This window comes from Lates calcarifer, linkage group LG16_LG22 (assembly GCF_001640805.2).
Source record: "Lates calcarifer isolate ASB-BC8 linkage group LG16_LG22, TLL_Latcal_v3, whole genome shotgun sequence".
Taxonomy (NCBI): domain Eukaryota; kingdom Metazoa; phylum Chordata; class Actinopteri; family Centropomidae; genus Lates; species Lates calcarifer.
In genome coordinates, this window is record NC_066848.1 from 2,857,234 (window position 1) to 2,868,817 (window position 11,584).

The 11,584-nt window shown below is 43.4% G+C and overlaps 1 protein-coding gene across 4 annotated transcripts in view; it reads right to left on the bottom strand.

Moving 5' to 3' along the window:
• srfb (serum response factor b) overlaps positions 1–9,913 on the bottom strand; it is a 21,075-nt gene extending 11,162 nt beyond the window's left edge. For 2 of the 4 annotated variants that reach the window (XM_018680216.2, XM_018680215.2), the window contains exons 1-2: positions 9,007–9,912; positions 5,085–5,351 (exon numbers count right to left, since the gene is read on the bottom strand). In XM_018680216.2, the coding sequence (XP_018535732.1) occupies positions 5,085–5,351; positions 9,007–9,657 (918 nt within the window). In that variant the 5' untranslated portion in view covers positions 9,658–9,912. Of the gene's footprint in view, positions 1–5,084; positions 5,352–9,006 lie in introns of all 4 variants that reach the window. The other 2 variants (XM_018680217.2, XM_018680218.2) reach the window with 2 other exon arrangements.
• Between the last annotated feature and the right edge of the window lie 1,671 nt (positions 9,914–11,584).

Consider the following 11,584-nt stretch of genomic DNA (forward strand, 5'->3'; position numbering starts at 1 on the left):
TTATTTAGTCCATTACAGACCTGCAAAATATAATATTTATTACTACTTGTTGTATACAAGACAAGGTTGTTTGCTGACTCTGAATTATCACCATAAAGGTTTATATCGGCCTCAGAGGAGTTTATCCCAGATAACCACAAATTAACTTTATTAGTGTTCTCCTTGCTTTGGAAAAAAAAATCTATGCAGAGCAGAACACTCCACTTGGTACAATGACGTACCAGAAATTAACAAATGATGTCGCAATTTATAGTTGTGCGAGTGGAGGGCTGAGTCGTCTGGAATAAGCAATGAATCCTCCAGACCAGACTACACAGCCACTGAGAGCACCCTCTGTAACATGCTATGTAATCTGTTTTACAAGAGTGGGACATTATTTTACTCAGGCAACAGGGAGATCTCGAGTATCATACATTCTGTTCCTCCTATATCCACTGTAAACATGAGAAATCCGAATATAAAAAGGAACAGGAGGTAGAATTAGAGACACCAGCAATCTGATTTACTCAAAAGCTTTTTCAATATGCTGGTTTCCAAAATTTTGTGCGTTCTTATGAGTTCTATATATGGTAAAAGAGTAAAAGCCTCAATCGCTCTCCTTACATTCACAGACATCATACGAAGGACCCCATTTTAAAAGGAAGAGGAAATGGAAGAGTAATTAAAAAGAGAAGGACACAAATGATTCCCTATTCATGGCGGATTAATCATTCCAAATTGAAGGTGACAACTGGCAGGCTAGTCCAGTGTTGGTTGGAGAGCCTATTGTGCAGTTTACTGGTGGCTGGCCCTCGTCTAATCTCCCATTTGCTGGCTCCCATCTCCCAGTCTGTCACCCTGCCAGCAACATGGAATTTGCAGCTCCATTTGGGACTGCTAAAAAAGGCAAGGCAGCCCAAGTGGAGGAGGTGCAGCCAATGGCGGCTGACCTGTCCAGTTGCTTGCTGTAAAATAAGGGGTTGGAAGAGGGGGGTGGAGGGGTGACATAACGTTGTTTTCCTCCCCCTCTAGCGCAGCCAACATGCTGCTCTCTCCTTGCCGACACCATTCGAATCCCTCAAACACCACCACTACCTCGCTCTTCAGGAGCCGCCTTGTGATAGGAGCAAATATCTGAGTAAATTTTAACTTTATATTATCTCAGAGATTCTCTCTTGTCACCTACTTCAAATCACCGCTCTGGGCTCCCAACAGCAGTTAGACAGGAGAACACAAGAAGAACCTTTATTCTAATAAAGATAAATACTTTATCTCTCTAAGTATAGTTCCCAGTTAAGCCTGTGAATTCATTATAACATCAGTTTTATTTCTCTAGGGAGACCAGATCAAATTCATACACATTTATAGATGTGTAATGTGTTGAATAATGAGGCTGTCAAATCTGTGGCAGGATGTCTAAAGATCCCTAATGCAGGGAAAACAAACATAGTCAGGACAGTGGCCTCAGTCTGGAAGTTTTCTGGTCAGTGTTTCTTACAACATTACAGTGGCAATGGCAGTGTCATCTGTGCTAATGAGCAGAGCAACAAATAAGCTTCACCAGGATTACAACAGCAAGAGCACTGACAGTGAACGCAGCAGGGAAGACGGGGGAAGAGAGAGAGAGGGATGGCACAAAGGGAGGGAAAGAGAGAGAACATGAAGGGAGGGAGGAGGGGAAAACCAGAGGAGGCTGTGATACTGAGAATTCAGTGCTAAGATAGATCCACTAAGCAAATGTGAGTTGTGGGATTTGCCATCTCCTAAAAATAACCCAAAAACGCATAAAAACATCTGTACAGTAGGCTCGTCTAGTATTAAGAAGCAGCAATAATCTGAGGATCTGCTGGGGGATGCTGGGAAGGCACAATAAGGACAGATCTACCCTCTCGTGAAGTACTGGCATTTAATTTCCGTTGCATCCTAGTTTTCGCTCAACTTACCTCATTCAGCACATTATATTTCCCAGAATGCCTTTATACAGCCCTCAGAGAGCAGTCTTAAACTTGTTGCTCTCAGCTGTTGGTCTTACGTACTTAATGTGTGCTGAGAGAGCAATAGCAATAGAAAAGCGAGGGTTTTCCAGACATAAAGTGAGTCACGCACACCTTAATCTTAATGTCTTACCATGTTAACACTGCTTTCTGCTCAGCTAAAGGCATCCCCTGTGGAATAACGATTCTTCCTGGTGTAACTGCTGAACAAAGATACCAAGTGATGTTTCTAGAAAGAAGTCTGTGCTTTTCATTCTGACTACAAGTACCAGATTTAGATCTGGTGACACTGACCCATGTAGCTATGCATCAGACCGATCAGCAGATGATTACATGATGTGACTCACGGCCTTTTCAAAGTCTCAAACTTTAGCACTCACTCACACAAAGCTATCAGCTATGAAAACAAGTTGTGGTGTGATGCCCATTTCTCGCCTTAAATTTTATTTAGAAACTAATCTTGGTGAATAGTTCAGGAAAATATGATAACATTTCCTTAGCATCTTTTCCCACATTAAAGTTCAGAAGCAAAGACCAACGGCAGCTCAGCTGGTGGTGCATTTCTCCAGACAGTTGTAGGGAAGAGTTTGCAGAGGGAAAGAGGCGATCGTTCATCCAGTTAGTCAGTTCATCCATGATGTTATGTAAAACACTGCTGGATGACTTTGTCAGGTTAACAAAAAACAAAACAAAATCCACCTGCCAGCACTGCAAGAACTCACAAATCAACATCGTATATCTTGTTTATGTAATCTATATAGAAATGACACGTTGTGTTTTTACAGATGGCCACTATCTCTTGGCTGTGTAGTTTGTCACTGTGATGTTGTCAGGCAACTAGCACAGATTCTGGGAAGTTACCTTTTCTAGCCAAGAAATAGTCCCACAAATATCATCTTCCTTTCTGGAGTCTCTGCTTGGTTGGACAGTGCCAGGCTAGCAGTTTCCACTGGTTTACAGTTTTTATGCTAAGCTAAGCTAACTGGCTGCTGGCTGTTGCCTGATACTGAGCAGAGAGATAAGAAAGTGATATCAATCTAGACAAGAGGGAGAATGTGTATTTGCCAAAATGCTAATCTTATCCTTTTAGGGAAAAAATACACCACTAAACAACAAAACAGATGGCTAGTTACATTACCAAGAGTTATTCTGATATTTTTCCACTTCACAGAATTTTCTTTTTAATCCTGCAAAAGTATTACAGGTAACAACATTTACACACCAGAATTTCCACTGTCACATGATCTTATGAGCAATGCTTACACCACCAAACCATGTCTATTTCACCTCAGGCTTTTTTTTGCTTCTCCAAAATGTCTTCCTCTTCCCCCACCAGCAATCGCAAACTCTGAACTGTTTAGACTAGCTGGGACTGTATGTATGACATACTAGTCTCTTGATGAATAGTGTCCAGACGCTGCAGACAGAGGTGCACACAGCGATCACGCAACAGATCTACTGCACAGAAATGATCCGTCAAAATCATGGCCTCTGTTACCCACCTGCCATGTCCGACTTGTAACAGCGTTGATCCTAACATGGGCTGTGCTGTGACAATTTCTAGTGGTTCCTTATGTGAGGAGTGTTCTCAGGGACTCATGCTGGTCTCCCACACTCATAACTGCAGCAAGGGCAGAGGTCACAGCGCCAATGCCAGCCACCTAAAAGCACGTCACATGAGACTGGACATAAAGTATTGTTCAAATGTTTCCATTCCACCCACTCATATCTACATCTATACCTCGCCTCCATATCACTAAATGAGTGGGGGGGTGGGGGGAGAAGAAATCACAGGACTCCAAAGACAGCTGCAGCTTATAAGGAATGTGAGGGGCCTCAGCCAAGAGAGCAGGCAGGGAAACCATACCATATATGGCAACAGAGGCAGAATCTAATTTTTATCAATGAGCAGAGCGGGCATGAGAGTGGCTTAACGTGCAAAGGTTGATCTCCCATCCGTGACGGTGTATGGAACGCGTTAGTTAGTGCCTTGCAAAAACAGCACGCAGGCAAACAGGCCTGGAAGTGTCCATCTTCAAAGGGGCGTTCTTAAGCCGTGTAAACAACCGAGGGAATCTCGGCTTCCAGCACGTGATTGCACAAAGGTGTGGATAGTGGAGTGTGTCTGCTGATGAACTTATCGCTTCACTTCAAACCCTCAAACACTCAAGGTTTAAGAACAGCCGCAGCAGTGTAGAGGGAAACAAACTGCAGCACTGGGGATGAATTATGGTACACAACCAACAAAAGAATTTCTTACTCATCTAAATACATTTCTGTCATGACTTTTAAAGGTTTAAAACAAGTTTGAAAACTGCACAAAATGTGTGACATTCAGATATTTTCAGAAATGAATCTCTGTTTAACTGAGTGTTTCATCCATGAACATAAGACAGCACCATCTCAAAATCAAAGATAAACACCAAAGTCCTCCATATAACAGACTGCATGTTTCTCATCCTAACACAACCCAGACCTGCTGTGATTTATCTTGAAGAGTGTTACGAGGCTTTCCTGGATGAGAGGTCAGAAAGGTAAAGTGCAGACAGCTCCCTTTAGTAGAGCAGAATAATACTCCACATCTTATCTGCCTCTCCTTTCAGCCTGGACCTCTTTGAAGGACTAGTGAGTACTTTTCTGTTTAATTAAAAAAAAAAAATCACTCGCTATCAGAATCAAACCACAAGACCAAAGCAGAGGCTTCACATGTAACCGGCAAAAGTTCAAAACTGTTTACAATAAGACTGATTTTTTTTCCCGCAGCTGCTTGTGGGTTTGATTTATTTGCTCTCGTGGGCTTGTCGAGCCTTTTCTGGAGAGATTTCCCACTATATCCATTAGTGACTCTCTATGGTGCTTTATCAGTTCTTTTTAAAAAAAAATTTGCACTGCAATTCATGTTTCCATTAGAGAGCAGACAGTCAGTGAGTCACAAAGACTTTAACTCCAACGCCGTTGTCGTTGATGTACAGGACGTACAGAAATGAGCGCATTAATTTTGGGGATTCAGAGCTGCAGCCTCACTATGATTTTCCCAAGACAGAGAGTGTGTGAGAGAGTATTCTTCAATTCTGTCTATAATAGCAGACATTTCCACTTGTGGTTTCTCACCTTTGTGTCACCCATGCTCTCCGACTCAGACACCTGGTAGGTGAGGTCTGTCTCCTCAAAGCCTGTGGCACTCATGCGCTGGTCCGTGGAGGGGTCAGAGCGTGGCGGCGAGTCTGGTGAGTTGAGGCATGTCTGGATCAGGGCTTTGCCTGTTTCACTTGTGATCATTGGCTGGAGTTTGCGAGTGGCAAAAGTGTAAACGTGACCGGTTTCACTGGCCACAAGCAACAGAACCTGGGTTCCCGTCAGGGTGGAGAGTTCATAGGCCTGTGAAAGAGAGAAAAGAAAATCTAAGTATCTGACAGAGAGAATGAGCCATCCAAACATCATGAAAAGGTATGGTCCACCAAATGAAGGCTTGGATTACCTTCATACTAAACACAAAGTAACCTCAGAAGAAGAGGGAATGTGAGAGATTCCAAAGATGAACCTTTGAAAAAAAAAAAATGCTCAAGCTAAGAAAACATTAGAATCTTAAAATACCCTTGTAGTGAACCCTAACGTATGGCAAAAATAACATGAGATAAGATTCCCAGAATAGAGAGTGTGATATAGCTGACAGACTGATTGCAGCAGGGGATTGGCCTGCATACGGGGGGTGGGGTTGGTGGGGACGGGCGGTGGTAACTAACTCTTGATTGACGACACGAGGAATCATCCTTAACACTCAGAGGTGGCTGGCTGGGAAACGTGAGGCCACCATCACACTCTGCCCGCCTTGTCATTCATTATACAGCAAGCAGACACTCGCATTTAAACTCCCCAGCGTAAAGGAAAAGCACAATGAGATTCAACTCTGTCCAACACACACACACACACACACACACACCTACCTAAGACCAAACACACACCAATGCTGCACTCAGAGTGAACTCCTGAGAAAGCCTTTTTATCTAAATGAGTCATCAGTTATGTGGAGGATGCTTCTGGTGCTGTGAAGGCACAGTGCCATTACCATCACCTTGGTGAACATAGTGCAGCCGGAGGTAGCTGACAGATGTGCCATTGTAAGCTGGAGAGCAATGCTCTGACATACAGAGCAAGGAGGAGAGGACAAACCACATTCAAATTAATAGGATTTTATTGAGCGGTTATGAAACCATGCATTCACTCTAGTCTACTCCATCACGCTCTCCCTTCTTTAAACACTGTGTTCATTATGAGCCATATCAGTCCAATCCTCTATATATGGGCACATGTTAGCTGAAGCTGACCACATAACTGCCTTGTATGTGTAATAATGTGATGACAGAGAACAGAAAGGCCAATGATGACCAGTCACTGCTATAATGGCTCCATGCTACACTGTGCCTGTTTCACCAAACACTTCAAACTTCAATTACACAGAGCTTTTCTGTGCCTAATGAAGGAACCTCTGGCTGGTTGTATGATTCACCTCACCCACTGCTAATGCAGCCTTACAGGAGCAGGTAATGAACTACACAGCTCCAGTCAACCTCTTCCACCATCTGCCTTGATTGGCTGTGCAGCAGCCACAGAGGGGTGGTCTAACAGTCTGATGTTTGGCCAGCATCCAAGACCGAGAAAGACTAATTTGTCAACTTAAGTGTGCTAGGTGGCAGCACAAACTAAACCTACACAATGCTTTAATAAGTTTCCTTGCTCTGCTGATTTTCTCATAAATATTCATGACTGCAGGGTGTGTGGGGAGGTCAACTGGCTGTAATTGGTTCCTCTGCCATGTACAAATTCCTAGCCAAGCCTATACATCATAAAGAAGGAGCAAAAGACACACTCACAGACGCCAACACAGATGTTTGTATTCATGTGGCCTTATTCTTCAGGTTACGTCTTGCATTGCTGTTGCCGTATGTCTGCTGACAGCTAGAGCATCAGTCCCAAAGCCATGAGTGTACACAGTTGCTAGTTTAAATCCCTTAACAAAATCTGTTGGAGTGACCTAAAGCAATGGCACAACAACTGTGGTGTGTAGGCACTGTAAGTAGAGCAGGAACAGTTAGTCCAGGAACTGATTAGCTGACTGACAGAAATCTACAACAGTTCTTGCCTATCAATCTTTTACGTCAATTATTAGGCAAACATAACAAACATCTGCTTGTTCCAGTTTCTCAAATGAGAGGTTTTGGTGCTTCTCTCTGTTTTATGTCAGTGTTCATTCAGTATATTTGAATTTTGTACAAAACAAGCTATTTGAAATTATGATGAGCATTTTTTTTAACTCATGACATTTAATAGACTAAACAATTAATTGGATTAAACATTCATAATCTTTAATTTTATGAGATGTCCTTTGAAAGTCATTTGCATGGGTTGTTGTGACACATAAATGGATTGAGCCACAATTTATGTTATCAGTTACACTTGTGCTTTTCCTGCAATGACAAGTCAAAATGACATAAAAACTGTCTGTTGAGCGTAGTTACAGACAAAAATGGAAACATGGCCTTTTCTTGACAAATAATGGAACCCCCCCAAAAAAAGGAAACCACCAATATTAATTGAGTAATCCTTTGCCACAGGAGTAATCCTGTATTGCGCAAGTGTTAACATGCACGTAATCTAAGAAAAAAAAGAGACTTCACTCACCACATCCTTCAAAATGAAACCAGGCTCATCCTAGAAACCAGTTTGAGTCTACTATGAATCTTCCCACTCCACCCACCTGTCAATTTCTGTGATGGTTGACATAGTGTAGGCAACATTTTCAAAATCTCCATCCCCACAGTGTGTCAAATAGTGTTCATGTTGCCAAGAGCCTACATAAAGACACCCCAGTTTCCACGACAACAGTCTGGGATACATAAAAAAAAGAGAAATACAGCAGAGTACAGGCGCCTCAAAGTAGCATGAGGACAAATGAAAACTCTTGCACTATAATAAAGCATGGCTTACAAGTGTTTGCTTAAAGTTGTAATGAAACATGGCCTTGTCTACAGAAAAACAACTGTGGTGCTTCAGGTCAACAGCTGACCCCGTCTCCAACACAATCAACTTTAGATGCCTTAAAGCCAAATGCCACATAGCCAAGCCTTATCACGGCAGCAATCGTGCGGCTGAGTTGTGTACTTCCAGTGAAATATGGCTTGGTGCAGACAGTAATGGGAGCAGTTATGACTACCACAGAGCTTGTTCTGTTATTTTTAATGTCAACTGCTAACGTTCCAGACCTAAGTAACAAAACTGAAACCATGACAAGTCATTACTGTATGAGGCGAGTACCACAATGTACAGTGCCATAATGCATGCACAGACACATTCCCTCTTCTGTTGGAGTGCTCTTTGACCGTCCTCTGATTTGGTTCCCTGGGGTTTAGTCAGCTGTTGGCACCTACAGGCCCGCTGCTGCTCATCACCACATGGCTGCTGCCTGCAAGCAAAGCCTTGCTCCACAGTGACAGAGGGAACAGCCTGTGCACTGATGGCTACTGATGGAAACTACTTCCAACAGTTCCAGGCCCGTCAGTCAGTGTGCAAAGGTGTAAGGGTATGTGTGCATGAATGAGTGTGTCAGTTTATCTAGAAATCTGTGTGTGTGTGTGTGTGTGTGTCAGGCCATGTGTGTGCCATAGCTGGGGGTGGGCACAGTCATAAATAGAACTGTCATTTGCTCAAGTCTATTTAAAGCCCATGGCCTTGTCATAAATGCTCTGACTTCCTCACATACAGTCAGTTTGTGCCATAATTGTTTGTCTTTTACAGGAAAGAAGTTGAAATTAGATGTACTGCAGCAGTCTCTAAACATAACGTAGCCGCACTATTTATATGGGTAATATAATTATCAATGCAGAATTTCCCCACAGGTATTTTCACTGTACAGGTAACTAAGGTGTAATCTAATTAAAGCGCCACACACAACGCTGCAGTATATCTCAGCCGAGCAACATCTGAGAGACACTCGTTACGTGGTTGGATAAGATCCAAAAGTAATCACTTGACTCACCTTTTTCATAATACCCGTCTTCCTCTTGCTGAAAGTCGTGTAGCGTCTCAACTTGTTGTCAATAAATTCCATCTTTATCTTTACGCGACCACGTGTCTTCTTCCCCGGCTTTGCCCCGGCGACCCCTCCGGACACCATGCCGTAACCTCCGGGAGGTACTCCCACCTCCTGCCCGGTAACTGCAGCTTCCATCTCCCCTCTCTCCCGCTTCACCCCTCTCCTGCTGTCCCCGAGTGAACCCACGGGGTCGTCATCATCTCCGGAGTCCGAGTCGTTATCCGAGCCGCTGCACAGCGGAGCACACTCTCTGTCCGGGTCGAACCGTGCTCCGTGTGGCAACACAACTCCCGCGTTTAACCCCACCATGTTTCCCTGGACAGCGGTCTGTAGAGGGGTCACCCCTGTCCCGTTCCCCGGTCTCGTACCTCTCACACCCCCTGGACCATTAGCCCCCAGCATCCCGACGGCGTCTCTTTCCCCCTGTCGCCCGGCAGCACCGGCACTCTCGCCGACCCCCGGTAAAGCTTGCCCTGCTCTGACCAAAACGGGACGGATCCCGCTGCCGACAACCCCCGAACCGTGTCCTGTGGTACCCCTACCCGAAGCTGACCCGTTTCCAGATGGTGCAGATCCAACCTGGCTCGGTAACATTCTATTTACTGGACCGAGCCTCTAAACACCAGCCAGAAGAGCTGGAACGCGTTGTGTCGTAAATGAGTGATAAAGCGCATGCACGCCTGGGCCACGAAATGTAAACAAACCAGGCCAGTTTATAGTTTGGAGACTCCAGGAAATAACCGAGACAAACTTTTGAAAGTGATGCTGCCCCCAAGACCCTTCAGCCCCGGCTCCGCTGGTTCACCCTCCTCCTCTATTTCCAAAACTCCGAGCACTTTCTCAAAAAGGAAAACGCTAAGGGCGCCCTCCGTGTTGCTCCGCCATGTCGCGTAGTCCGCATTGTAAAGCGAAAATAACGCTATTGTCGGCCTCCTGGTATCCGTATATTAATTTTTACTCACTTAGTATCGCAATATTTCTCTCCCTGTGAATAATGAATGTATATAAACATATAATTTTAAAACGACGTTCACGGCAGCGGAGTAATATTACAACCGAGGAACTACTTCCCGCCTTATAAAGAGATACAATGTTTCCTTATTTGGTGCTGTCTCTCCTTATTTGGTGAGTCACAGCGTCGCCTATTGATTGGCTGAAGATTATCTGAGTAGCGCTGTCATTGGTCAATAAAGAACGCTCATTAGAATAAATACCAAAATGGTTGCGCTACCGACAACGTCACCGTGGACAAGCAGAGGCACCAAAATAACCAATCATCCAACTTTTTATTCCCTACAGATTACATTATGATATAAAACATGCTTTACCAAAGTTTTAAAGCCAAATCATCTCTTTATACATCACAGCTGACTGAAGGAATGATTCTGTTCAGTATTGTTGTGGTGGATATACCGTATATAGTTTATGTGGCTGTTAAACTTGCTTTTACCACCCCCCAAAATAAATAAATAAATAAAGCAGAATGTACTTACCTGTCACAATAATCACGCTGGAACTGGGGTCTGCTTTACACCAACTTTCTCAATAATTGCAGCAACAATGTTCCCACAGAGAAAGGGCTATAATTATATGTAATTACTTTTTAAAGAGACGTGTATGCAGATTGCATTTAACGTGTTGCGGTGCCACATACTGATTTCAACCCTACTTTCACAACAGGTCGTAAACACAGCAGACATTACAACTTGTCATCGCAGGGAAAAGGAGTGTTACCAATAACATTAATGGTGGCTCTGTTCTATTCAACTGTCCCGGTGATGTAAGTAGTTTTTTTACCTGACAACTTATCTGGTAGTATTTAACGATGCAGTAAACTCCGCCCCTGTGGTGCTCCAGGCAGGTTAAAACAAATGCCATGTATTTGAAAGTGGTTTCTCACCCAGGACTTGTTGACAAGCTGTTATAGGAGTATTTATCGAAATATGTGGCTTTTAAAACTACAAGAGCTCACTGAAGTGTAAATGCACTTGGAGAAAGTTGTCAAGGTATTGATAGTGCTTAAGGAGTTGACATTTCTTTGAGACTTATCCTTAGTTTTTCATTTTAAAAAATGCATGACACAACACACTGAGTGGCTATTGCCATTGCCTCATTAACTGTCTAGGTTTTGAGGGTGTAAAAAGCTGTTTGCTCATGGTTCTGTGTGTCAAAGTCTGATGCTGAGCCTGTTTATCCATTTATAAAGCTGCAGCACAACATCCAGCTCCAACACAGGCAAGAATACAGATTCAATTCTCATTAGAATTTAGAGGAGGAGACCTGTGAACCAACAATGACCTGCTGAAGTTGCCTGAGGAAGCAAAATAACAAGTGACATTTTAAATAATGACATATTTATCAGATGAAAGGAGAAACACTGTCGCTAACACAAGACAACTCATAATGGAAACTTCTTTTGCAGCTATAAAAGGATATGTTATCCTATTAAACTCTAAACATAATTATGTGAAAAAAAATGTTTTGGCAGGCTTTTAGGGTCAGGTTAAAAAGACACACAGAA